This window comes from Pongo abelii, chromosome 2 (genome assembly GCF_028885655.2).
Source record: "Pongo abelii isolate AG06213 chromosome 2, NHGRI_mPonAbe1-v2.0_pri, whole genome shotgun sequence".
Classification (NCBI taxonomy): Eukaryota; Metazoa; Chordata; class Mammalia; order Primates; family Hominidae; genus Pongo; species Pongo abelii.
Window position 1 is genome coordinate 29,829,630 of NC_085928.1, and position 24,743 is coordinate 29,854,372.

Here is a 24,743-nt window from a genome sequence, read left to right on the forward strand (position 1 = left end):
TGAAAATGCTGAGCCATGGAGAAAAAAATTAAAAAATTAAAAAATTCAGTGCTGTACTTTCAGACCAGAGTGAAGTTTTCACATACCCCTTGCCTGTACCTGTAGCCATTTGTTTGAAGAGGAGCAGAAGCCAAGAGCTAAGCTGCTTATTGAATCCTTGTTAAAGCAGCTGAGTCTTAATAGTCAGGAAACTGAATTAGACAGGACTCATGGGTTGCAGAATTTTTTCTTAGCTTTGTCATAACAAGCTGATGACTTTAGACATTCCACTTCTTAGCTTCTCAGTGAAGTGAGGGGATAAAAGCAGCCCCTACATGTCACAGAAGGTGGTGAGGAAGATCAGTAGGCTGATGTTGGCAAAGCACTTCACACGCTGTAGATCAAAGGCACAATTATAAACACATGGAATTAACGATGATTATATTATCTAATCTGTTCCCTTAAGTCAATGCCATATGTCAGCAAGAAAAATCATTTGAGCCTGAGATTCAACTGGCAACTTACTTTCAATGTATTTGTTAAACAGTCTTTTTTTAAGAAAAAGAAAAAAAACCCTGTTAACATGTTCAATTGAACTGACCTCTTTCCCATAGCCCATTTTTAGATAAAACTCCCAAGGGGGTCAATTTTTTAATGAGGGTGTCAAGCCAAATTTGGCCTTCTATGTGCTTTGAGTTATCTTTGCTCTCACTCACTGGCATTTTCTTCTATAGGACTGACTGTGGCGAGGAATTCTGATCTACTTAAGAGGTTCTGAGTCAGTGTCTAAAAGAATTTTTTTGATGAAGGGCAAAAACCCTGGGCCTTGATATTCGCCCTACTTCTTTCCACAAGGAATAAAAATGAATGTCTCCTTGTGCAGATAAAAAAAAAAGCAACAAATAACACTGATTTCAAGTAATATCAGACCTGTGCCTATAAATAAACCCAGCTGAGGAGAAATGAATCCTCAGAGAGCCTGTGTCTCGTCAGCTACATCTGAATGTCGTAGAGCAGTTCACCAATTATAATAATCTTAGTGTGAAAAAAAGCCAGAGATCCAAAGAGCTAGGGCTGGAAGAAGAAAGAACTGAAGAATAAGCATGAGCCATGAGGAGCTGAGAAAAGAAGGAGCGGACTGGAGGCAGGGGGGTGAGCTATTCATAAATTTTAGTTAATGATTCATAATAACTATAATAGGTAGATCCAGAAAGAAAAGATGAGCTTATCTTAGAAAATATCACAAATACCAGCCCAGATCCTTTCTGCTCTGAGCACAGATTGTACCAAAATGCCAAGGTTTAATCTGATAGTTTGACTTTGGGGCTAGCAAGGGCATCTTAAGGAAACTGAATAGAATGCCAGGAGAAAAAAAAAAAAAAAGCCAAACACAAGATTCCAAGCAATAATGATAAGCCAGGGAAGTTATAGAACAAGGAAAATATTGCCTGAGGGCAAGATCAGGTTCAAGGTCCTATGCCCATATAGCCCATCATTAACTCCACAGAAACAGAAGGTGCCCAAGAAGACAGGACCTGGTAAGTAAGTTAAAGGGACCAAGAAAGCAAGAGAAAGAGACCCACAGGCAAAGGCAAAACCATGATAGTACAGCAAACTGGGTAACTCATTCAACTCATTCTCTGCTGCCAAGCCATGTCTTCCACTCTGGTGAGGCCTGATTCTGAATGAGCCCAGCCTGGAGGCCTGTTGGGGGTGAAAAGTACAAGCAGCTGGTATGTGTGTGATATGTTTCACTTGTTCAACAGATATTGGAGTGCTTAATGTTCACCAGACACTGTGCCTCAAATTCTAGTCAGGGCTTCATAGACATTTTTGGATGATAGGGTATTCTATTTATTTCTATAATAAATAAATAATGTTATAGTTGACATAGGTAGAGGTAGGGAGGTGACGATGCAGTCACTGATGGAAGGAGAAGAAGAGCTGGTAGCTGGCTTTGATCTTCCCATCTTATTAGACAGAGGAAACAAGGCCAGCTTGAAGGCCAACTCATTGCCATAATTGCCATGTTAGTCAAGCCCTACTGCATGGCCCAAGACTGAGCTGACAGCAGGTTGGTCAGGGGCATCCTGCATCTTCAGGGAATTCTCTGATTGGAGGGAATGTTGAAATGCGAGAGTCATCATACTGGTCCACAGCATGGTCTTTCTGAGCTCTATTCTGCTCTCCCAGACACACCCAGAGAGATGTTTTTGGGAATGATACACTGAAATTCTTTATTCTATTGTACTGCATTTGTTTGTTTTGGGTTGATCACTGACTGAAAGGCTAGGCAAGCTTTTTCTCTAAAGGGTCAGATGTTAAATGCTTTGCTAGCTACATGTTTTGTTTGCCACAGAGATGTGGCAACTACTTAACACTGTAGTTGTAGGTTGAAAACAGCCATAGAGAATAGGAAATAAATGGGCATGGTGGGATTTGGCCCACAGCCCATAGTTTTCCCAACCCTGGTGTAGAGCCCCAGGTATATAGTAATGTTCCTTCTGTAAAGTCCACTCCTCTGAACTCAGTCATGTCAGACTTTGCCACGTGGTCTTAATTTATATACACCATCTGACTTGGTTTCTTTTATTGTCTGAGTGAATCTCTGCCAGAATATGCTCAAATCTTTTCCCACTTCTAAGTAAAATATTTTCGAGTTTCTTTGAAAATTAGAACCTTAAACTCAGACATAGTAGCAAAATAACTTGTTAATTATTTTAAAGCTGGCTCATACGTATTTGGATTAAGAAAAAAATCCCTTATTTCTCTGACATAGATTAGCAATATTGTAAGGGAAATAAATGACCTATTGCACTGTCAATGATTTAAATGCTGAGCTAATGATTTAAAATCATTAGCTCTTCCAAGTTCTATCATCTTGATTTTTCTTTGCATTTGGTTTTTTAAATTGTATTTCACATTTTAGGAAAAAGAATGTACTTCTTCCTATATTGCCCTTGGTCCTGAATGCATCATTTTTCTTAAAGAATGTACTTGAGGGAGTTTTCATTTTAAAGATTTCTTGACTCTGTATGAAACGTGTTGATTGTCTAGCAGCCATTCTCCAGGACTGTATTATACCCATGCCTCTTAAACCATCTCACTTTTTACTTGTCTGCAGGCACTCATGAAGTTTCATAAACAACTGTGGGAAAAGTGCAGTTTGAAACATGCAGTTTGTCTGCTTAAGTAGAATGTATTTCTGTACAGAGGATTTTGACACCAGGCTGGGGATGCTTCAGTGTTCCTGTGTAAGGAGAGTCAGCTGTGGCAAAAATGAGTTTCCCAATGTAGGACAGATAAGTGTCAGATTTTTGTGATGTGGAGTGTGAGCATCTCTGTATTGGTTTACTATGGCTGTCATAACAAAATGCACAGATGGGTGGCTTCAACAGCAGAAATGTATTTCCTTACAGCTCTGGAGACTAAAGCTTCAAGATCAAAGTGTTTGCAGGTTTGGTTTCTCCCGATGCCCCTCCTTGGCTTGCAGATGGTCACATTTTCACTGCATCCTCATCTGTTCTTTCCTCTGTGCACATGCATCCCTGTGTCTCTTCCTCTTCTTATAAGGACGCTAACTAGTCCCATTGGATTAGGGCCCCATCCTAACAGCCTCATTTAATCTTAATTACATCTTTAAAGGCCCTATCTCCAAATATAGTCATATTCTGAAGTCTTGGGGGTTAGGGCAAGAACATATGAATTTTGGGGGGGACATAATGCAGTCCCTAAAAGTCCATATTAACTTTACCTACTGGGATCCCTATAGGATTCTGATCTGGAAGCTGGACAAAAGCCCAGAGCCTAAGGACAGGCATGAGATACCAACCTCAGCTTGTGAGGACCAAGGAGATGGAGTTGGCAGAGGACAGGTGCTCACATTGGGCTCTGGAGCCAGACAGAGTTATTTTCTATACATTTCCATAATTGCTTCTGAGGCCTCCCTCACCAATGGGCAGAATGGGGGTTACGAAAAGTAGCACCTCTACCTGTCAACCAATTTCAAGCTCTGACCTTTCTCTTCCCCCTGTAGGCCGTATGCCTTCTTTTTTACTTTTTTTGAGACAAGAGTCTTGCTTTGTCACCCAGGCTGGAGTGCAGTGGTATGAACTTGGCTCACTGCAACCTCTGCCTTCTGGGTTCAAGTGATTCTCCTGCCTCAGCTTCCCAAGTAGCTGGGACTACAGACGCATGCAGCTATGCCTGGCTAATATTTGTATTTTTAGTAGAGACGGGATTTCACCATGTTGGCCAGGCTGGTCTCGATCTGCCCACCTCAGCCTCCCAAAGTGCTGGGATTACAGGTGTGAGCCACTGCGCCCGGCCTGTATGCCTTCTTGATCGACCTCACAGAGCTTAGGACACTGGCTTGATGACAATTCAACATGGAATCTAATTCTGATCTAATCTAATTTGTGCAGACAGGCTCTATGAGAAAGAAGAATAGAAAGGCTTTTGCCTTCTCTGTTCTCTATTATCTGTCCAGCACCAGGTCCCTGTTTCATGAATTGAGCTTAACAGGGCATGTGTCAATTACAGCAGTTAAACTGTCCTAACAACCACCAAATCTTGGTGACTTAAAAGAAATAGAAATTTATTTTTGTCTATGTTTGAGGCCATTGTGAGGTAGGATGAAGAGTGGGTCAATAACATTCAAAGTCGTTGAAAGACCCAGGTTCTTTCCATCTTGTGACTCAGTTTGGTAGAAAGGGGGAAGGGAGAGTGCAGGATCTCACAAGTGAACATTTCTATGGGCCAGCACTGGAATGGTAAACTTCATTACTCCCCACGGTGCATTTACCAGAATCTAGTCACATAGTCCCAAACTAACTACAAACCGTTTGGGAAATAAAAATTCCCATGGATTCTCCCAATTTTTTATTTTTTTATGGCCTTCCTAAACACATAGCTATTGTCTTCTGTCACTTTGCAAATAAATTTTTAGCTCTAGTTTTTGTTCTTAGGAAGGAATTTAAAGTGTTAAAGTAATTCAATATCACACAATTGGTTGTCTCAGCCAATCCTTGGGTGTACTCTCAAACTCCTAGAGAAAGATAACCATTTTGTTCTAGGAGAGTTGTGTCTCCAGGCTACTATAGCAGTATTGCTGCATCTCAGGAATTGTTCCAACCTGAGTGGCTTTTTCTTGCCTTGTTCAGACATTTTTCACCATTGAAAGTAGTTGAAATATTATGGCTGTCTGAAAAAGCATCCTTCCTTCATCCTTAGCCACCACAGGAAACCCAGGCACTTGCCCTAGATCATCCTTTATGGGATATCAGATAAGACTAAAGCTGCCTCACAGGAACCTTGAAAAGCTTCTTGTATTTTCCTGGATTCTTCAGGGAAGTTGGTCCGGAAACCTTACTTAGTCCATTATGGTGGACATATACTCACTAACCTAACTTCTCATTCTCTCTGTTTTTAAAATAAAAGCGCTTAGACTCATTTTGTTAGTTACCTAAAATTTATCTTGGATTTTATTTTTTTTTCTGTTTCTTGTACTGTTTTAAACATAGCAGGTGAATTTGATTAATTTGGATGTGTCATTTCCCCACTCCAAATGTTATTTCAAATTAGAAGGAAACAGCAGTGTACCATTGACTCCCTGCAGTCTAGTCTGGATTCTGAAGCTAAGAGCAGAATTGAGGCTACCCGGCTGAAGAAGAAGATGGAAGAGGACCTCAATGAGATGGAACTCCAGCTTAGCTGTGCCAACCGGCAGGTGTCAGAGGCAACCAAATCCCTGGGCCAGCTTCAGATTCAAATCAAGGTATTTTAAAACTGTAAGATGGAGTAGGGAGGGGTGGAAAATGTTTCTGCTTATGGAAGCAAACTAAGCAACAGATTGTGTTCAGCAATAAAGATGAGGACAACAAATCTAATCTTTCCAGAGAGAAGGAGCATGCTTATGTCTAAATACATGGTCAGATCATGCATGTGTAGGTGCATAGTCTATGTTGAACTTAGAGGGATCTGTACTCCAGGCCCATCTTTTCTCTCCCAGGACCTTCAAATGCAGCTGGATGACAGCACACAACTGAACAGTGATCTGAAGGAGCAGGTGGCTGTGGCTGAGCGGCGCAACTCTCTTCTTCAGTCTGAACTAGAGGATCTAAGGTCCTTGCAAGAGCAGACAGAGCGTGGCCGCAGGCTATCAGAAGAAGAGCTCCTGGAAGCAACAGAAAGAATCAATCTTTTCTATACCCAGGTGGGGCCCATATACTCTCCCTATTAGCTGGGCCAGTTGGTTGAAGGCAGTGGTTCCCACACTTGGGGCGGCCTTGGACTATGCACAGTCGCCCTGTTAAGTCTTGGATGTGCCTGTGAAGCAAAGCCATGGTCATACTCTTCATTTGTTCCCAAGTATGTTATTTCCCTCAGGCTGCCATAACAAAGTACCACAAACAGGGTAGCGTAAAGCAACGGAAGTTTATTTTCTCGCATTCCTGGAGGTTGGAAGCCTGCAATCAAAGTGTCAGTCGGGCCATGCTCTCTCTGAAACCTGTAGGGAAATCCTTCCTTGCCCCTTCCTAATTTCTGGTGGCTTACTGGCAATCTTTGCCATTCCTTGGCTTATGGATGCATCACTCTAACCTTCCGCCTTCACATGGTGTTCTCCCTGTGTCTTCACAGCATCTTCCCTCTGCGAGGGTCTGTTGCTGTCCAAATTGCCACATTTTATAGGGGTACCAGTCATATTTGATTAAGGTCCACACTAATGGCCTCATTTTAACTCATTTATCCCCCTGCCTCCCTTTTTTCCAGCTTCCTTTTAAACAAAATAAGACCCTATTTCCAAATAAGGTCACATTCTGATAAATTAGGGGTTAGGACTTCAACATATCTTTTTGTGTGTGTATGAGACAAAATTCAACCCATAACAATAAGCCTTATGCCAGAAGAATGGATTGTTAGGGCATCCACAGCCAGGATGCTGGGGAGGGAGGGATGAACATTCCCTAATGTTCCAGAACCACTCCTGCTCCTGGTTCTCCTGCTCTCTCTAAGCCATGTGCTTTCCCAGCATCCCAGGATAAAAACAATGCTCCTGCCTTGGAGCCAGGAAAGCCCTAACAATTCTGAGTGGCTGCTGACAAATATGATACACTGTCTGGACTCTGGCTTCTAATGGAAGGTTATGTAAGTGACATGAAGCAATAATTCTTAGATCCTTCTCCTTCTCCTAGAATCAGAAGAAGCCATAGTTTCTGGGACAAACATCTATAGTAAATGGGTTGTGTGATAAGTGTTTATAGGGCACCCCCACCATAACCTGGACTGGTATGGATGGTATAGACACAGAATGTCTCCACTGTCCTAAAAAAATGAAGATTGAACTAAGCAATTGTAGTACATTGCTAAGAGTATAAAGATATAGCAAGCACACCCCTACAGAATGCCTTCCTTGACAATCCGAGAGTTAGGTACATGCACAGTATGCTTCATCTGAGTCATGAAGGACATGTAAGAAGCCAGCCAGATAGAGAGGAAAGTCAAGGGCAGAGGCATGGGGGCAGGGGGAAGGAGTTTAGGATTCTAAGGGAAATTCACATGCTAGAATATTGGGTGGGTAGCCAGAAGGATCAGAAATCATGCTGAGATAGGTGGGGCCAGGTCACCAGGGACCCTGAGCCTGAGAGTGATGGAGTTTGAATTTTATCTTGCAGCTCATGGAGGATCCACTGAAGAATTTTGAGTAGCTAAGAGTGAAGTTATCAGATTTGCATTTTAGGAAATTTTACTGTGGTGATTATTGTGAAGGACAGATTAAAGCACCTAGGGGCAGAACTGCTACACTCTGGGGTATTTAGAAATGTCTGTGGGATCATTTTGGTTGCCACAGTGACTGGGAAATACCACTGGCATTTAGTGAGTAGGATCCAGAGATACCAAAACTCCTTCAAGGTGAAGGATAATCCCAAGGAACTGCCCCTTCCAGAATGCCAATTTTCCCCCTTCTGAAAAATACTGGATAAAAGAAAGTATAAACCAGAAATGTGCCTGTCGAAAGATGTTGTAATTAGTTTGTGCCTACAGTTTGACTTTTGTGTCCATGTGTATGACACAATCCCATCTGGGTACCATGTGGTATAGAACAAATAGTCTGTAGGTTATAGATAATTCCCAACAGGCTAACTCAAACATTTTTTTTTTCTCCTTCAAGAAAGTTTAAATCCAATGAGTTGGATTCTTATAAAATAGACTACAGACTTTTTAAAAAAAATAACTCATCCACTGTCTAGAGCAAGGGTTCCCAATCCCCGGGCCACAGACCAGTACAGGTCTGGGGCCTGTTAAGAACTGGGCTGCACAGCAGGAGGTAAGCTGCAGGGGAGTGAGCTTTGCCTCCTGTGAGATCAGCAGCAGCACTAGATTCTCATAGGAGTGCAAATGCTCTTGTGAACTGCTCATGTGAGAGATGTAGGTTGCATGCTCCTTAGGAGAATCTAATGCCTCATAATCTGAGGTGGAACAGTTTCATCCCCAAACCATCTCCCCACCCAACCCCGCTACCTGGTCTGTGGAAAAATTTTCTTCCATGAAACCAAAAGGATTGGGGACCGCTGGTCTATAGTACTTAATTGCTATTGGTAACAAATCATTTGCCATGCATATCATACATGATAATGCACCAGTGGGATCCAATATGATGCAAAATCACTAGCCTAGAGAGAGATGAGGATCAGCTAGAGAAAAAGCATGCATAGAGAGGAGAGGATTTGGGGAAGAAGAAAATTAGGTAGAGGAGACCTGGTCTCTAGGGCAGAGTTTCTGAAACTTGATGCGTACATATAAGAATCCCTAACACAAAAATGTAAATTCTCAGATCTCACCCCAGATCCACTAAATCAGAAGCTCTGCAATGGGACCTAGAAAGTGAACATGTTCTCAGGTGCTACTGCTCATAGAAAGACTACCCTTTGACCAGCACTGGTCTAGGTGATATTATTCACAAGGACCTCTCCCCAACCTAAACCACGCTGGGGCACCTTGCAGTTACTAGAACATTATCAAGCAAAACATACTGAACCTTTTAGGGAGCCTTCTTAGCTACCTCCTGCATTTCCATATCTCTAGCCTAGGACTAACATATGAGGCTAAACTTATCTTTGACTGATTACAAGTGCCTTTTTCAAACCTGAGCTGTGACAACCTAGATTACCTTTCTGCAAAACACTCCCTAACTCCCTTTCTCCTAAAAAAAAAAAAAAAGAAAAAAAAAATTAGAGAGTAATTCAGTTTACAGATTTAAACCCTTGTCTGCCTAGCAAATTTTAAATGATTCTATGTACAAACAAATTAGTATTTGTACTTGTACCTTCCTCTACAAAGAAATGGTTTCTATGGAGTCTGTGCTGTGAGCATCCAAAAAACACTTCAGGAAAATACAACTTATTTCCACCCCATCTCTCAGGCCATGGCACTGGAAATCTTGGAGGCATACAGTGCCTGGCTCTCCATAAGGACAAAAGATGGCAGTCTTGATAAAGATGCTTCATGCCATAGTGAAGGTGGGATAGATAGAACCAGTGATGCTGGAATATCATTCTATTTTTTATTTTTCTTTTTTGAGACGGAGTCTCACTCTGTCACTCAGGTTGGATTGCAATGGTGCAATCTCAGCTCACTGCAACCTCCGCCTCCCAGGCTCAAGCAATCCTCTCACCTCAGCCTCCCGAATAACTGGGACCACAGCTGTATGCCACCACACCCAGCTATTTTTGGTAAAAGTTTTGGTAGAGACGGGATTTCACCATGTTGCCCAGGCTGGTCTCAAACTCCTGAGCTCAGGAGATTCACCCCCCTCAGCCTCCCAAAGTGCTGGGATTACAGGCATGGGCAACCACACCTGGCCTGGAATATCTTTCTATTTCCAAGTCTTCATGCTGCTACAGAGAAAGGCACTAGGCAGAGGCAAGTGAATGTGAAACGGGTAAAGTGAAAGAAATAAAAAAATAGAAAACCTATGCCTTTATGTACACTGTGAGTTTTCACACCCTCAGAAAAGCTGGGCTTCAAACACAGACCAAATAGCAGCAAAAGGATATTTGGCCTCTAGTGTCACAACTCAGGAAGGAAAGAATTAGGGCAGCACCAACCATAGAACACAAAGAATCCTCTGTGGTAATGAGGGTACCTAAGGGCTGGAGGAGGAGGCTTATTCTGAACTACTTTCTCCACCTCCTCACTGTAAAGTGAGATAGGAAGGGAAGTAGAAAAAGAAGAGGAATGATTTTTTTTGTTTGTTTCTGGAGCAGCATACTTGGAGTTACAATTTTTATTCCCCAACCTCTGCTCTTCAGATGTCTGCAATTGATCCCAACTTCTGCTCTAGAACACTTGTTTCTACCACATCCAAAAGCAAATGGCAGAGAAACATTTCCTCAACCCATTGAAAACCAAACACATTTGGGGCTTGTAGGTTATCTAGATACCCTTCCTCCCTTCTGATTCAGGCTGCCATCTCTTTAGTCTTGAACTTCTAATGGGTGAAATCCCTTCCATTCAAGTTTGATGGCAAAAGCCTTTTGGGGTTGGGAGCATTGCTTAAGGGAATATGGCTCACTATAATACAATTTGCTTCTGGCCAGAGCTGACTCCCATTGCATGTCCTGAACAGACCAGCTTGCATTTGCATTGCTGGTTTTTACTTGCCTAATAGGAATGCTGCTTTTCTTTAGAACACAAGCCTCCTTAGCCAGAAGAAGAAACTGGAGGCTGATGTTGCCCGGATGCAGAAAGAAGCTGAAGAGGTGGTGCAGGAGTGTCAAAATGCAGAAGAGAAGGCCAAGAAGGCAGCCATTGAGGTGGGTCCCTTGACCACCTACTCAATCCTGTCTCCCAGAGTTCACTGGCACAGTGGCCAAGGGGCAGGGGCACATCTGCAGCCAAAAAGTATTCCATTAATTCCCCATACAGCCAAGAGGAGGTTAGTCTGACCTCTCTGCCTCCCCGTTCTCATCTTGAAAAATTAGGCCAATTAGCTCCTCCCACTAACATACCCTGGTGATGAAAAGGAGCAGTTGAATTGCTATAAGCAAAACCTTATAAAAGCGGGAGTCTTCTTTTGTTTTGGTTAAGCCACTTTTCATTTGTGAATCAATACATCTAGTGTCTAGAAACAATTCTTTCTGTGTTTCCTTACAAAAAGCTATTTTTCCTAGGGTCTATAACAGTTTTATGATGATGATTTGGAAAGAATGCTTAATTCACTTATTTTTTTTTTACAACCTGTACTACTGCTTGACGAGCAAAATCAGGTTGGTAAAAAAGGGTTTCAGGGCTGCTGTACTTTCTTTATTTTCCAGTTGTTGATGGCAGTGATTTTCCTAAATGATGTTGAGCTCAGAGTTGGCTGCCAGCTTTGGCGCACCTTCATAGGGACCGAAAAAAGGCCACCCTCTGGGCGCCCCCTGTGGGCAGATGCAGCACTTCTCTCAGAGGGCATGGTTAGCGGAAGGTACCACTAGGAAAAATATATTAGTGGAGGAGGAGGTTTGTGTGTGGCAGATTCAGCTTTGAAGGTCCCAGAGCTTGCAGAGTGGGGTTTGGGGTTGGTTTCTGTCTCTGCTCACCCCTTCTCCATCAAGAGCTTTTGTGCAGCCCATCAAATGCACAACCACATGCAACAGCCCTGATCCTCCCACATGAAGGGAAGCAGATTCCCCCGCTAAACTAGGAGACAGGACATTTGATTATATTTTACATTAGTCACTTTAAAATTCAAAGGAGGTGAAGAGCTTGTATCTATATTTGCTCAAGTTATTTAACACTTGGGGAACTAAACAAAACCATTGCACCAAATCCCAACCACCTAATCATTGTAGAATCCAGCCCCCTCTAAGAATGGGCAACCATGCCTATCACTCATCCCTTTTGTATCAAGGCAGGTATTCTGATCTCTGAGGAAAATGAGGTGTGTGAAAGCTTGAAGATGTTTGATGGCCAAGGGAACAAATATGTGTAACATTTATGAAAATCCACACAGGTAGAAAGGAATAAAAATAGCTGCTCCTGTTTGATAAACGTATGCAATCATACATTATGAAGATGCTCTCTGCTTAATCTTGCCTTGATAAGATTTTCTTGACAGTGGTGAAAAGTGAACTCATCTCTGACCCCACCCTCCAAACCTCCCACAGTTTAGCTCTGAGTCCCAACCCCACATCACAGAATGTAATTCATTCTTTGCCCTCACCATCTGCATAGAAGTCTCACACTTAAATTCTGCAGATGGTTGGTAACCTGATAGACAGGAAAGCTTTGGCTGTGAGGGCCATGTTCTTACATTAAATGCACCTAGAGATTCTCAAAACAGTTCTTAATGATTGCATTGAGACACCAAGCCCTTGTACACATAGCCAAAGCCAAGAGCAGGCTTCACAATTAACCTTTTTCATGCCAGATTATTGGCAGTGAGAGCATCTGTTACTGCCAAATTCCTGGAGCCAAACTTGTTTGTGTAGTGAATCACAGAATTATAGAAGTGAGATGTGAAAAGATTTTTGTAGGCACTTCTCCATATCTTTTCTGGTGCATTAATGTGACACTGGTTACATTATTCAATAATCAATCATCCCAGTGCTTTATTCAATTAAAAGCCATTGCTTCAGTTGGTCATCTTTCTTTTAATACAAGTGTTGTGTAATAATGTTCATATGGTTCTTCATCTTTGGTCTGTTTCCACCACTCCTTACCCTGTTCTCTCCTGCAGCTACTGCTGTCTCTATTGCCTTACTGTTAACAAACTCGAGGGTGGTAGTGGTTAGGGAGATTATAATGGGAAGAGATCGCATACATAGAGGCAAGACGTGGCAGCCAGTCAGACCAGGAACTTAAAGATCATGGGTAAAAATGTTAAGATCAATTGACTGCTGAACTAGCTCAGTCCCTTTTTTTACCCCCCTAGGCAGCAAACTTGTCAGAAGAACTGAAGAAGAAGCAAGATACCATTGCCCACTTGGAAAGGACAAGAGAAAATATGGAGCAGACAATTACAGACTTACAGAAAAGGCTGGCTGAAGCTGAACAGATGGCCCTGATGGAGAGTAGAAAGCAAATCCAGAAACTAGAATCCAGGGTAGGAGTCTGGGTAATCATGAGGGCTTGACAGTCCCCAATTCAAGACCTCTTTGTCCTGGAATGTGACACCAGATCTGCCCCCCAACACACACACCCTTTATCACTTTTGCTTTTAGCACTTTCAGATCTTTAAGAGTGTCGGATCTCAATATATGCATTCATTCTTTGCTTGACTTTGGGTGAGCACATAGGACTTTCCTTGGACTGGATGAAATCTGCCTTCCCTCTTGCTAACTAACATTGCAGCCCTTCCTGCTCACCTCACCAGCTCCAGGCTCTCACTCCAGGGCTACCTGGTGTTTCCAAACACACCCCTGGCAGTCTTGCCTCTGTGCCTTTTCTCCCGTTATTTCCTCTGCAGAGAATGCCCATTTTCTGACAGCCAGAGAAAGGAGAGGGAAAACAACTAAATCAATGATCAAGAAAGACTTAGAGAAGATACAGTAAGGACTGACAGAAATAATGTAGTATCTGCCTTCAGGGAGCTTAAAAACAAGTAATAACTCATCTTGAAAATAAGATTTGTAAAATTATTGAATCAATTTTAATGACTACAGACAAGGCATATGATAAATGCTACAAGAATGGAAAGAATATTCAACTAGGATTCGATTGTTCAAAAGGGCCTCTAAAAAATAAGGTATCACCTTTGCACGTTTATGGTATATCCATACAATGGAATATCCATGTCCATTTTGGGTACTTCCATACAGTCATACAGTGAGGGCAATATGGAAAGTGTATACCCTTTTGTTCAAGAAAGTGGGGGAATATGAGGGTGTACACATTTGCTTATATTTTCAAAACGAAATGGTAACAGGATAAATCAGAAAAATAAAAATGGCTATCTATAACAGGATAACACAGAGATGACAGTTGGACATTCCTAATGTACCTTGTTTAGTTGTTTAGATTGGAAAATCATATAAATCATTTGCATACTTTATAATTAAAAAAACAAGTTTAAGTCAAAGAAAAAAACTCAGCAGTCTCTCAAATTTTAACACCAATGGAAGCAAATGAAGTTAACGATATATTAAATTGGGGGCATTAAACATACACAAGTAAGAATTATTCTCACTGACTTTTAAACATAATGTTTTGTCCATACATCCCTCAATATAAGGACAAAATAACAAAAGAATGGCAAAAACCATGCATTTATAAGTTCAAAATACCAACATTTAATTGCTATTAGCAGTAAGTTTATCCAATGACATATATAAGAACCAAGATTTTTGGTATAAGAGAAATGGCATATAGGTATACAATTTAAAGGTATGCATTTTTCCCCTAAAAAATACATGAAACTGGTTTTTCCAACTCAGTTTTAAGATTGCCAGATTTTATTTTCAATTGCTGTTTGTTCACTATTATGGCCTAGAACCAGTGATAACTCAGCAGCAACGACCAGCAATGAACTCCTTAATATCAGATAATACTAAGGATTTATGGTTAATATTCTTAAAGACACAACCATGATACCATCATTACCTATTAGAATGATATCCAATAGTATTTACAGGTGGAATTACATGATGTCTAGGATTTGCTTTAGTAGAGCAGTTTTTCCCCAAGGTGTTTTCATCTCTTTAATCCCCCCACAAAATTCTTAAGGAGTGCTTAAAAAAAAGTAGAGGGGCCTGTAAGAGCTCACATCCCGACAGACAGAACTGTGCGTCAGGTTCCTATATGGCAGGTGTCACAAAATTGCTTTAAATGGGCTTCATCCACAAGGAGGTCTCATACTTGCTCCCCTCCCTTCATGTTGCACTTCTCTGAGGAGGTACAGGAGAGAGGAATGGCTCCAGTGGGGAGTAAGAGGTGGGGTCAGATGCGCTAGGCACATTCTTGCCTCAGGGCACTGGCCTTCCCGTCCTCAAGAAGGCCTCTTGGAGAAGGTGGCATTGGCGTCAAGGAGAAAGCAGGAAAAGAGGATATCTGGGCAAGAGCCCCCCAGGCAGGGGGAGCAGCCAACATCAACTCCCTACTCCCTCTCCTGCCTTGTTTTTCTCTATGGCACTTACCTCCATCAAACATAGCCTACATTTTACTTTATTTCGTCTGTCTGCTTCCCCTCATTAGAACGTATGCCAATTCAGGGCAGAGATTTTTGTTTGTTTTGTTCACTGCTGTATTCCTAGCACTGGGGTGTGGTATGGAGTAGGCACCTGCGTTGAATGAATGTTAAGCTCGTTTGTGTAACTCTATAAGGCTGCAGGCAGTTCGTCTGTATGATAGCTCTCCCACAAAGCAGGACTGGAGGGTTGTGGGTGACATACATGTGACATAAACTCAGCATCTGATTTCTTTCGAGAGTCAGAGCTGAACATAGGGAAAGCAGCTTAAGATTAGGTAGTATGTTGACCAAGTCTTCAAATGGGCTACACGTTGCTTACTCTCTATACTTACATATACATTCATACATACACTTTGGGTGTGGTTTTGTAATTCAAGAAAAAAGCTTCTCATATCTGTGTGAATTAGCCTTTCACATATTTCAGTCTAAACAGTTCTTTTATGAATCCATAAAAGATCTTACTTTTGGTGAGAGAGTTTTCCCAGAGACACTGTCCTGTTTAAGCACCAAAAACAGTGTGTGCATGTTCCCTTGACACTTTGCTCTCTTTCAAATGATTGTGCCAATTGGCAAATAGAATGCCAGCCTTGCTGGCAGCGTCTGGTCTGAGGTCACGCTTTGGTTGCAGGTTCGTGAACTGGAAGGTGAACTGGAGGGTGAAATCCATCGCAGTGCAGAGGCCCAGAGGGGAGCCCGCAGACTTGAGCGATGCATCAAAGAGCTGACCTATCAGGTACTCCAGGAAACCATTCCCTGTTTGTCTGGCTGGGCGCTACCCTGCAGAAAAGTACTCCTTCAAGCCTGAAATGGCCTTCTGGGACTCCTGCAGTTCTCTCTTCATCTTTGTTCTCCTTCAGCAGTAGACACTGACTCACCCTCCCAGAGCTCCTGTGCTATTAGTGGTTTGGATCGGTCTCTTTTCAGAGCTCTCAGGAAACAAAATGTGAGCGGCAAGTTGCAATTAGAAGTGAAAAGCTATTTATACCATCTGGATTTTTTCACACATAGTGTTTGCAGTGCTTTCATAAAGATGCCTTCCTGTGAGTGGCTGAGTGAGAACAATGTGTAAATGAAGTTAATGGCAGAGGCTTGGGGTGGCTACCCAGCTGGCAGGTTACATGGGATGCTGACTCAATTGCAGCGGGGGGCATTTCCATTCCTATTTTCTGGTTGCACAAACACTCAAGGCTGCTGAGGACACTGTTGCTGGTGCCAGGTGGAAACAAAATACTAAAGAGAGACCTCTGAAGCTTTCTGAATCTAACCTGTTGACTAACATTGGTCTCAAGCAATAATTGAAAAGAGGTGGGCAGACTTCTCACAAGTGACTAATGCATTTCTAAAGTAAAAATATCATCATCTACATTTTCACTTTCAACCATTGCTTCCCTTTTCTTTCTAATGCAGTCAACATAGATTCTCTGATGGCAGAGGCACTGTATTGTTCTCCCCTCTAGGGTCTGGCATCCTCCTATCACACAGTAGATGTGTGATTTCCACTGTTGAACACAGATGCTAAAAGTCACTTTCCAGCCCTCTCACACTGCACATGATAGCTTATTCCAGCTATCTCACACTGGACAGTAAGCTATCTCACACTGCACATGATAGCTTATTCCAGCCCCCTCACATTGCGTGATAGCTTATTCCAATACAAAGGCAAATTCATTTTAGGCACCCATTTTTACAGCTTCTTTGACAATGCCAATGCAAGATCTGCTAGTCCTGATTCTGGTTCCTGAGGCTGAGTTGTTAAAGATGTCAAAGTCTTCTTCCCTTGCAGCAGGAAGGATAGATAAGAAAGCACAGCACTTCAGAAGCATCATCTTGGGCTAATTAAGATGATACGAGCTACTTGCACAGCTCTTTTATTATTAAGCAGTTCCTTTTGTAAGATGAGTTAGTCTGACACTTCTTTAGACCATGCTAGGTATATCAAAGCCACTGAGAAGTGGGCCCATGGTATGTGTGGCTAAGTAGGTAAACACCTTGGGAACTTAAAAGTTTGCTGTTCTACTTTGAGGAAGGTGGAGAAGCCACCCATGTTGATGGCGTGAAATGCTGCTTTAATGTCTGGATTTTCCTTTTTATTTTCCCATTGATTATTCTTATTGTTTTATTCTGTAAACAACTTCATTATAGAACAAAAAACCAAAGTTATATATTTTTTTGGTTTTCATTGTCCCAAGGAATGCATTCTTGTTCTATTGTGTCTTACCTTTGTTTCTTCATTGTAATAATCCTAGTGTTTCTCATGTACTAGAATGAGGTGCATTTATTAATTTCTTCCAAGTGTCTGCAGAATGCTTAGATAGGCCTATTTTCTGCCATCAAATCAGCTAATATCTATTAGGCTAGACCCTGTAAGTTTAAAAAGACATTAGAGGACACTCCACATTTCCTGGTACTTGGTTTTGAAATGTTTAAGGTTTACACTAAGTCATCTCAATCATCAAAATAACCACCAGGACAAGGAGGCAGGGTGTTTGGTGACAGCCCATTCCTAGGTGCAATTAAAAATGTCATTTTGAAAGGGACACAAATATCATTTTCTTAGGAAAAGTCCTCTGGGAAGATTCTGCTACTGGAAAGGAGTCAAATGTGGTCCCACTCCATGGCAGTTCTATGGCTGGTCCCCATGCTGCATTTATCCTCTCCTTTATATCCCCTTAGCATTTGGAAACTTGTCCTATTTTCTCTCTCTAGCACCTAGAAAAATGTGCTAGAAAGCAGAACATAAGATTAGGTACTTGTAATTGCTATAGAAGGTCAAGATAGTTCCTCTGCCCCTCACTCTTCACCCATCTACTCGGTTCTACCATCAACTGCCTCCTACATCCAGGAATCTGTATAGATATTATTTAATCTTTACACATCTAGTCAAGAATGTAGTATCATTTTTAGGGATAAGGAAATACAGTTTGGTTAAGTTGCTGTGTTGAGAGGGTTCTCTAGGATAGAGAACCTGTGTTGATTTTATAGGATAGAAAACCTGTGTTGATTTTATAATTTACTGTAAGCACATAATGCTATGAATCTTTTGAATTTTATAAACCTGACAAGTTGAGGGATAGGCAGATAAAAACAAAGAAGGGATTTTATTTGAACCAGACTTGTCTCAGTTCCCCAACTAGGTTCTTTCATATATATTCATATCTGCCTCCTGATGGTTAAAATTAGTAATTATTAATATCTACTTTTACATGGTACTTTAAGGTGGTGGTGGTGTGTGGTGGGGGTGCATTCCAGATGATAAGAACAGCTTGGCTAAATGCCAGGATAGAGTTAGATGTACAAGAGATCTATTAGAAGTAACATCTATGAAGGATGAAGATGCAAGCAAGCAGGATGGGGCAGAGATGTGAAGGGAGAGGCTGAGGGAGGAAGAGGAGAAGGGAAGAGCGTCAGACTGTAGTGCAGCTCTGGGCAAGTCTCCAGCACAAAGATTGCCCAGAAAGGACTCCCATGTTGGGCAGAAATGGCCAGACACTAGTGACTTCACTATGCCCAGCTATTGCCTGGGGGCTGCCTGGGAAGTGTGTGGCCTCAATGCTAATGCTGTGGCAGGTCCCAAAGGCACTGCAGTTGGAGGTTATCAGGTAACTGCACTTCTCACAGCTGAATGGCAAGTTCTTTGCTTGATAGGAAATCTAGGACGTGCATAGCCATGGTCACCAGTTACTCAATGCCCTAGAACTGAGATGGGAACCTAGGCCTAACATCAATGGCTTTGCCTTCCCATGTGGGAGGGACATCAGTAACATCAGCAACCACTTCAATGCTTTTTTCAGTTTTCTTCTGTGTGGCCTCCTTTACCACCAATTTACTCTCCTCTCAGTAAACTGATTATTAGCAATTAAACCTGTGTTGATTTTATAATTTACTGTAAGCACATAATGCTATAAATCTTTTGAATTTTATAAACCTGACAAGTTGAGGGATAGGCAGATAAAAACAAAGAAGGGATTTTATTTGAACCAGACTTGTCTTAGTTCCCCAACTAGGTTCTTTCATATATATTCATCCCTGCCTCCTGATGGTTAAAATTAGTAATTATTAATATCTACTTTTACATGGTACTTTAAGGTGGTGGCGTGTGTGGTGGGGGTGCATTCCAGATGATGAGAACAGCTTGGCTAAACCTAAGGAGGACAGAGTAAGCAGGGGAGCTCTGGGGAAACAGGAGAATGTGACCTGGTTGGAGTGGGTTCGTGGTGGTGAGGGGAATGAAAGGTAAGTAGGGGGAACATTAAAGCTGCCAAAAAAGTTCATACTTGATGGAATAGGTCAAATGGAGCCAGAAAACAATTTTAAGCAGTAGTAGATCTTTCTTGATTAAATCAGCTTCTCAACCCTGAGCAAATTGAGATATTTTCTTCCTTTGAAAAGTTCAATAGCTCCAATGTGGAAATACTCCAGTTAAAGGGGCATGAGGAAAGAGGGGGTGGACAGAGCCCTATCTACCTGCCTGCCTCTGGCCTCCTCTCTCCCTGGAATACCAAAGGATCTGCAGAGCACAGTTGAGAAACATTATCCCACCAGATTTCCTTTCTTCAGCCCGAGGCTGGATTGTAATTGAGGCAATGAGAATGGGCACACCATGGTCCCCACAGCTTGTAGAATCTTCGCTGCTATCTCTGCATCAGAATTCCAGAAAATTTATCTTTTCTATAGTTCTGTTACTCAAAACCAAGAGTCAACTAGAAAGTTCAAAGGAATAGTTGTTTTGATTGGGGAGCAATTGGTTTTCAGTTTTGCATATGTGGCTTTTATAATAATGCACTTCATTCCTGCTAAATAAAGATACAGCTTTTTATTTAGCTATAGCTAAAGCTATTGCTGTTCTCGTCATCTGAATGCACCCCCACCACCACCACCTTAAAGTAAAATATAACAGTAGATAATTCACTACTAATTTTAAGTATACAGATATAGCTTCAGGCAGATATAGCTTGGTTGAGCTGGAAAGACTGAAGACCCAAACTGAATGTAATGGGTTTAACTCCCATTTCAGCAAAGGTTGGTGGATCAGGACAAATGACTGTTAGTACTGACGGTTCTATTTATCAATTTCTTGGAACTTGGGTGAGTTAAACCCATTGTTAAAATCACAACTCTGAGATGATGTTTAATAAAGTTCCCTAACCCTTATTTCCCCACATGAGACTACCCCAACGTAGACTGCTGGATCCTCTGAATCACCTTCCCATACATGCCTATGTATTGCAGGCAGAGGAAGACAAGAAGAATCTGAGCAGGATGCAAACTCAGATGGATAAACTTCAGCTAAAAGTGCAAAATTACAAGCAGCAAGCCGAGGTGGCGGTGAGTGCTTTGGGAAGTTTCAGCCTCATGGATTTCCCAGTGTTGTTTTGATTAAGAGAGATCTGTGACCCTGAGCTCAGCAAGCAGCTTGTCAGAGAGGGCCTGCTCAGCTTAGAATCTGCTCATTCTCAGTTTTTTTTCTCAAGTTAGAATTCTCACCCATGGCAAAAATGTGTGTGGCTTTTCCCTCCAGGAAGCCAGAGCTCTCTCCTTTACCTTTGTGGTTTCACCCAAACAGGTACACAACAAGAAATGAGATAGGTAAAAGCAGAGTGTCATGTAGGGAAGGCCAGTTTTGGGCAAGGTAGTCGCCCTGGGGCCTCCCTCATCCCAAAACCTTGGGTAAACATAAACGTGGTTCACAGTATTTGTTCTTGACGATCCTGGATATGGTTGTGATCAAAACCACCATAAATTGAAATGTACTTGCCATCCCTGGGTTGGTATCTATAACTACAGGGAATGTAATTGATAAGTGCCATATATATTGATTTATCCCAAATATTAACTCTTGAGGGGTTTTGATTATTTCAATGATTTGCCTTAAAACACTACCTGTTCTAGCCCAAGGTCTAATTACCTGTTGACTCACATAATTTTAAAGACAAGCCCCCTCTACCCAGGGGTAGAATAGGATGTTAAACTCATGACAAAATAGACAACTGTGGTTATTCTAGCACATTTTCAGTCTGTGAGAGCTTTACTGCATCCAGTTGATGAAAAGTGCCAACTAGGTCCTGAATTTCCAGGGAACGAAAGTTATAAAAAAATGGATCTTATACCTGCTAGAAAGTCTGAATCCTAATATATCATACCAAAATATGATATCCCATTCAATACTCAGAAGTTTAGATTCTTTTCACATTATTCAACTTTCTCATGTCAGAGCAGAAAAAAAAAACCTGACTATATAGGCATGGAGATTTCTTTATTATTATTATTATTTTTATAGGAAACACAAGCCAATCAATACCTTTCCAAGTATAAGAAGCAGCAACATGAGTTGAATGAAGTGAAGGAAAGGGCAGAAGTGGCAGAATCTCAAGTCAATAAACTCAAAATTAAAGCAAGAGAGTTTGGGAAAAAGGTATGGCAGGTATTCAACTCTGTTCTAACTCTTCAATCATGTTTGTTTAGGGCTGATGTCATTGCATGGACCAGTATAACAAGAAATTTGTTTTTCTCCTTGAAAGCTTTTAAAAGATAAGAACAAAGCGTTCCAATAAAATCTTCCCTTGTTTGCTAAATTATACTTGTCCTGGTAGATGAAATGCTAAGCATTTGAGTGGCATGCACATTGTATTTATACTTTTCAAATGCTTACTTCCATGTTAACTTGCAGGATCTAAGATTTAGGGCCTGGATTCATTTGTGTAAAGTAGTCAGGAGTCCATGGATCAAAGCTGATTTTAAAAAGCACAGATGAATCGGCTCAAAATTCGGAGTGAACTTTTTCCACAGTAGACACATACGTGACTTTGTACCATATCAATTTGGAGTCCAAGAGGGAAGATGTTTAAAATTGAGGCAGTGAAGGAAAACAAATGCAAGAGTCTTGCTTCGTAGTTCTCTGCTTTATATTCCTGATTCTGCCTGAAAACACAGAGAAAGGATCTTTCTATGTCTCTTTGGTCCACGAAATGGCTCTTCTAATCTAATGGTAGAGGCCATTGCCCTGATTTTACTGGTAGAGTGACAAAGAACAATGTACTAAATGTTTGGTAGGGTCAGGTAGTCTTGGCTTCCTTATTGAAATTTTCCCAGGAACACACAGTTTTTAAATGAGGTCTGGCTTTAGGCAAAAGGAATCAAAGGAGATTGGATAATGTGGTATTAGCTAATAGATTGCCTGAAATCACTGAGCATAGCTTCTGGCATAGATAGGCACCATCATTTCATTATTATGATTATTTTTTTAAACGTGGTGCATCACTAGCCCTCTTTCTCTGTGTTTTCGGGCACAATCAGGAATATATTCTGAGAACTACAAAGCAAGACTCTTGCATTTGTTTTCCTTCACTGCCTCAATCTTAAACATCTTCCCTCTTGGACTCCATATTGACATGGTACAAAGTCACATATGTGTCTACTATGGAAAGAGTTCACTCCAAATTTTGAGCTGATCCATCTGTGCTTTTTAAAATCATCTTTGCTCCATGGACTCCTGATTATTTTATACAAATGAATCCGGGCCCTAACTGTAGTAATCCTGCAAGGTAAGTTGATAGGGTTGCCAATAATACGCATAAATACTACCTTAAGGGAGGTCAAAAGCATCTCTTTTGAAGGAGAGCCTAAGAGTTGGTTATACTGAATATACTTAGATCTAAATATAAGATCTAAATATAAGAATCTGGAGTCATTGAGAGACTCCAGAAATTTTTTACTGATGCCTGAATAGCTGCTTCAAGGGTAAGTCCTATGCGAGACGGCCAGTTAAGTGGTTTGAACTTTGGCCTCAATTTGAGAAGTGTTGTGGCACTGGATTTAGGGTCTTCTCTACAGAGCCTGCCAGCAACCCCATGTAATGACTTGTTTAGGGAGGTGCTGCCCATATGCTGCAATTGCATTCAGCTGCAGGAGGTCGAAGGGCCTTCAAAACAGATGCCATGCATTCGACTTTGTCACAGTTATTTTCAACAAAGAACACAGTGAGTGAAGTACAAATTGCTTTTGAGAGGCCCGAGAGGAATAGGAAAACCTTCCTTGACAGTGCAATGACTAATTGTTTCCCCTTCACAGAAGAAAAGCCAAGAAATCCCTCAACTGTCATATGCACAAGGAAGAGGTTTGCTGATAGAATTCGGTGTCAGGGCTGGGGAGCAAATTGGTGATGTGGCTGCAGAATCTTTCTCCTCATGGGGTTGGCTAAGGGGGATGCTCCCTTCATTGGCAAGACAAGGCAGGCAGAAAATTGAGTGACCGAGCATGCCTTTGGGGTGAATTACTGGAGTCTGCTTTCTATAATGCAGATAATTGCCTCAATTCCCTGCCTCCCTTTGAAGTTAATGAAGAGTTGGCTAAGGCCTGCTTACCTCTGGAAAGGACTCAGCTTGGTTCTGGACATGTGTTCCACTGGTGAAAATCACAGGAAATTCACAGAACACACTGACATTCTGTTTTTCAGGTTCAAGAAGAATAGCATCCCCTGCTTTGAAAGGACAACAGCTGGAGAAGTACAAGGAAGGTGCTGTTTCATGGCCAAAAACTTAGGTTGCATGGAAACATTTTTTAAAACATGTTTAAATTGCTTTTCACACTGTATAAACAAGGCAATTAGAAAAATAATTAAAGGGAATATCATTGCTTCCACAGTTAATGGGGATTTTTTGATCCTCAAATGCAAGTAAACTACCTTCTAATGCTTCACATGACAGATTAAATAAATGGAAGAACCTTTTCGATTCTGATGTTTAAAAAATGAATAAGTACTTGATCCTTTGTCCATATTTCCTCTTAATGGGTAGGACTCATAGAAGATGTCCTTAGACCAATCACACTCCATGGGGACTAGGGCATGTTGGTGAATGGTTTTTACTAAAGTTAGCAACTTTGGCTTGATTCACCCCTAAATCTATGAATGTATATTGTGAGCCGGCAGTGGTGGAATGGAAGTCATAAGATCTCCTCAGCATTGTGATATAAATATAGCCATAGTTAGGCAATTTGAACATGTAGGCAAAACTCTCCTAATCAACACACATGTAGGCTATACGCTGGTACACGCTTTAAACATGGAGGTAACCCCACACAAGACATTCAGTGACAGGTGATGTGCTGGATTTGTACAGTACCAATTTAGCTCAGCTGGAGGAACATGTCCTGGAATTCCTCTCTCTCGTGGTTCTGGATTGGAGTAGGTCATAAAGAAATTTGCATTAATTTGATCAGCAGCTATTTTATGCTCATAAGGTCAGTATACAGACCCAAGCATGGTGACAGCTTGAAAATATGACTCCAGGCCAAAAAGGGGAGCTAGAAGAGACCAGAGACAGCTGCCCCAACCCAGAGCTCTTCCAGCTCCTGTCAGCCTCTTCCTTCAGCTTTGCAGAGTCCTGGCCAGGTATGTGTGTAGCTCCATGGCAACCAGCACCAGCTTTTCCTGAGATCACACACAACATTGCAGTGGAGGCCGTGAAACAGACATGGGTTCTGTTTATTCTTATGGACTTCCCTTCATCCTCGCTGCATGCACAGTCGACCTACAGTGACTTCAGGCCCAGAACCAGATGCAGAGGGAACAGCCTGGCCTAGACTTCTCCACCAGCAC

General features: G+C 41.6%; 1 protein-coding gene across 1 annotated transcript in view; it reads left to right on the forward strand.

The window, feature by feature from the left end:
- The window catches only part of MYH15 (myosin heavy chain 15), a 129,177-nt gene extending 105,279 nt beyond the window's left edge, over positions 1 to 23,898 (forward strand). The window contains exons 34-41 of the mRNA XM_002813322.4: positions 5,563 to 5,755; positions 5,990 to 6,193; positions 10,668 to 10,793; positions 12,896 to 13,066; positions 15,777 to 15,881; positions 20,378 to 20,473; positions 21,426 to 21,560; positions 23,601 to 23,898. Of these exons, the coding sequence (XP_002813368.4) occupies positions 5,563 to 5,755; positions 5,990 to 6,193; positions 10,668 to 10,793; positions 12,896 to 13,066; positions 15,777 to 15,881; positions 20,378 to 20,473; positions 21,426 to 21,560; positions 23,601 to 23,615 (1,045 nt within the window). The 3' untranslated portion in view covers positions 23,616 to 23,898. The remainder of the gene's footprint in view (positions 1 to 5,562; positions 5,756 to 5,989; positions 6,194 to 10,667; positions 10,794 to 12,895; positions 13,067 to 15,776; positions 15,882 to 20,377; positions 20,474 to 21,425; positions 21,561 to 23,600) is intronic.
- The last annotated feature ends 845 nt before the right edge of the window (positions 23,899 to 24,743 follow it).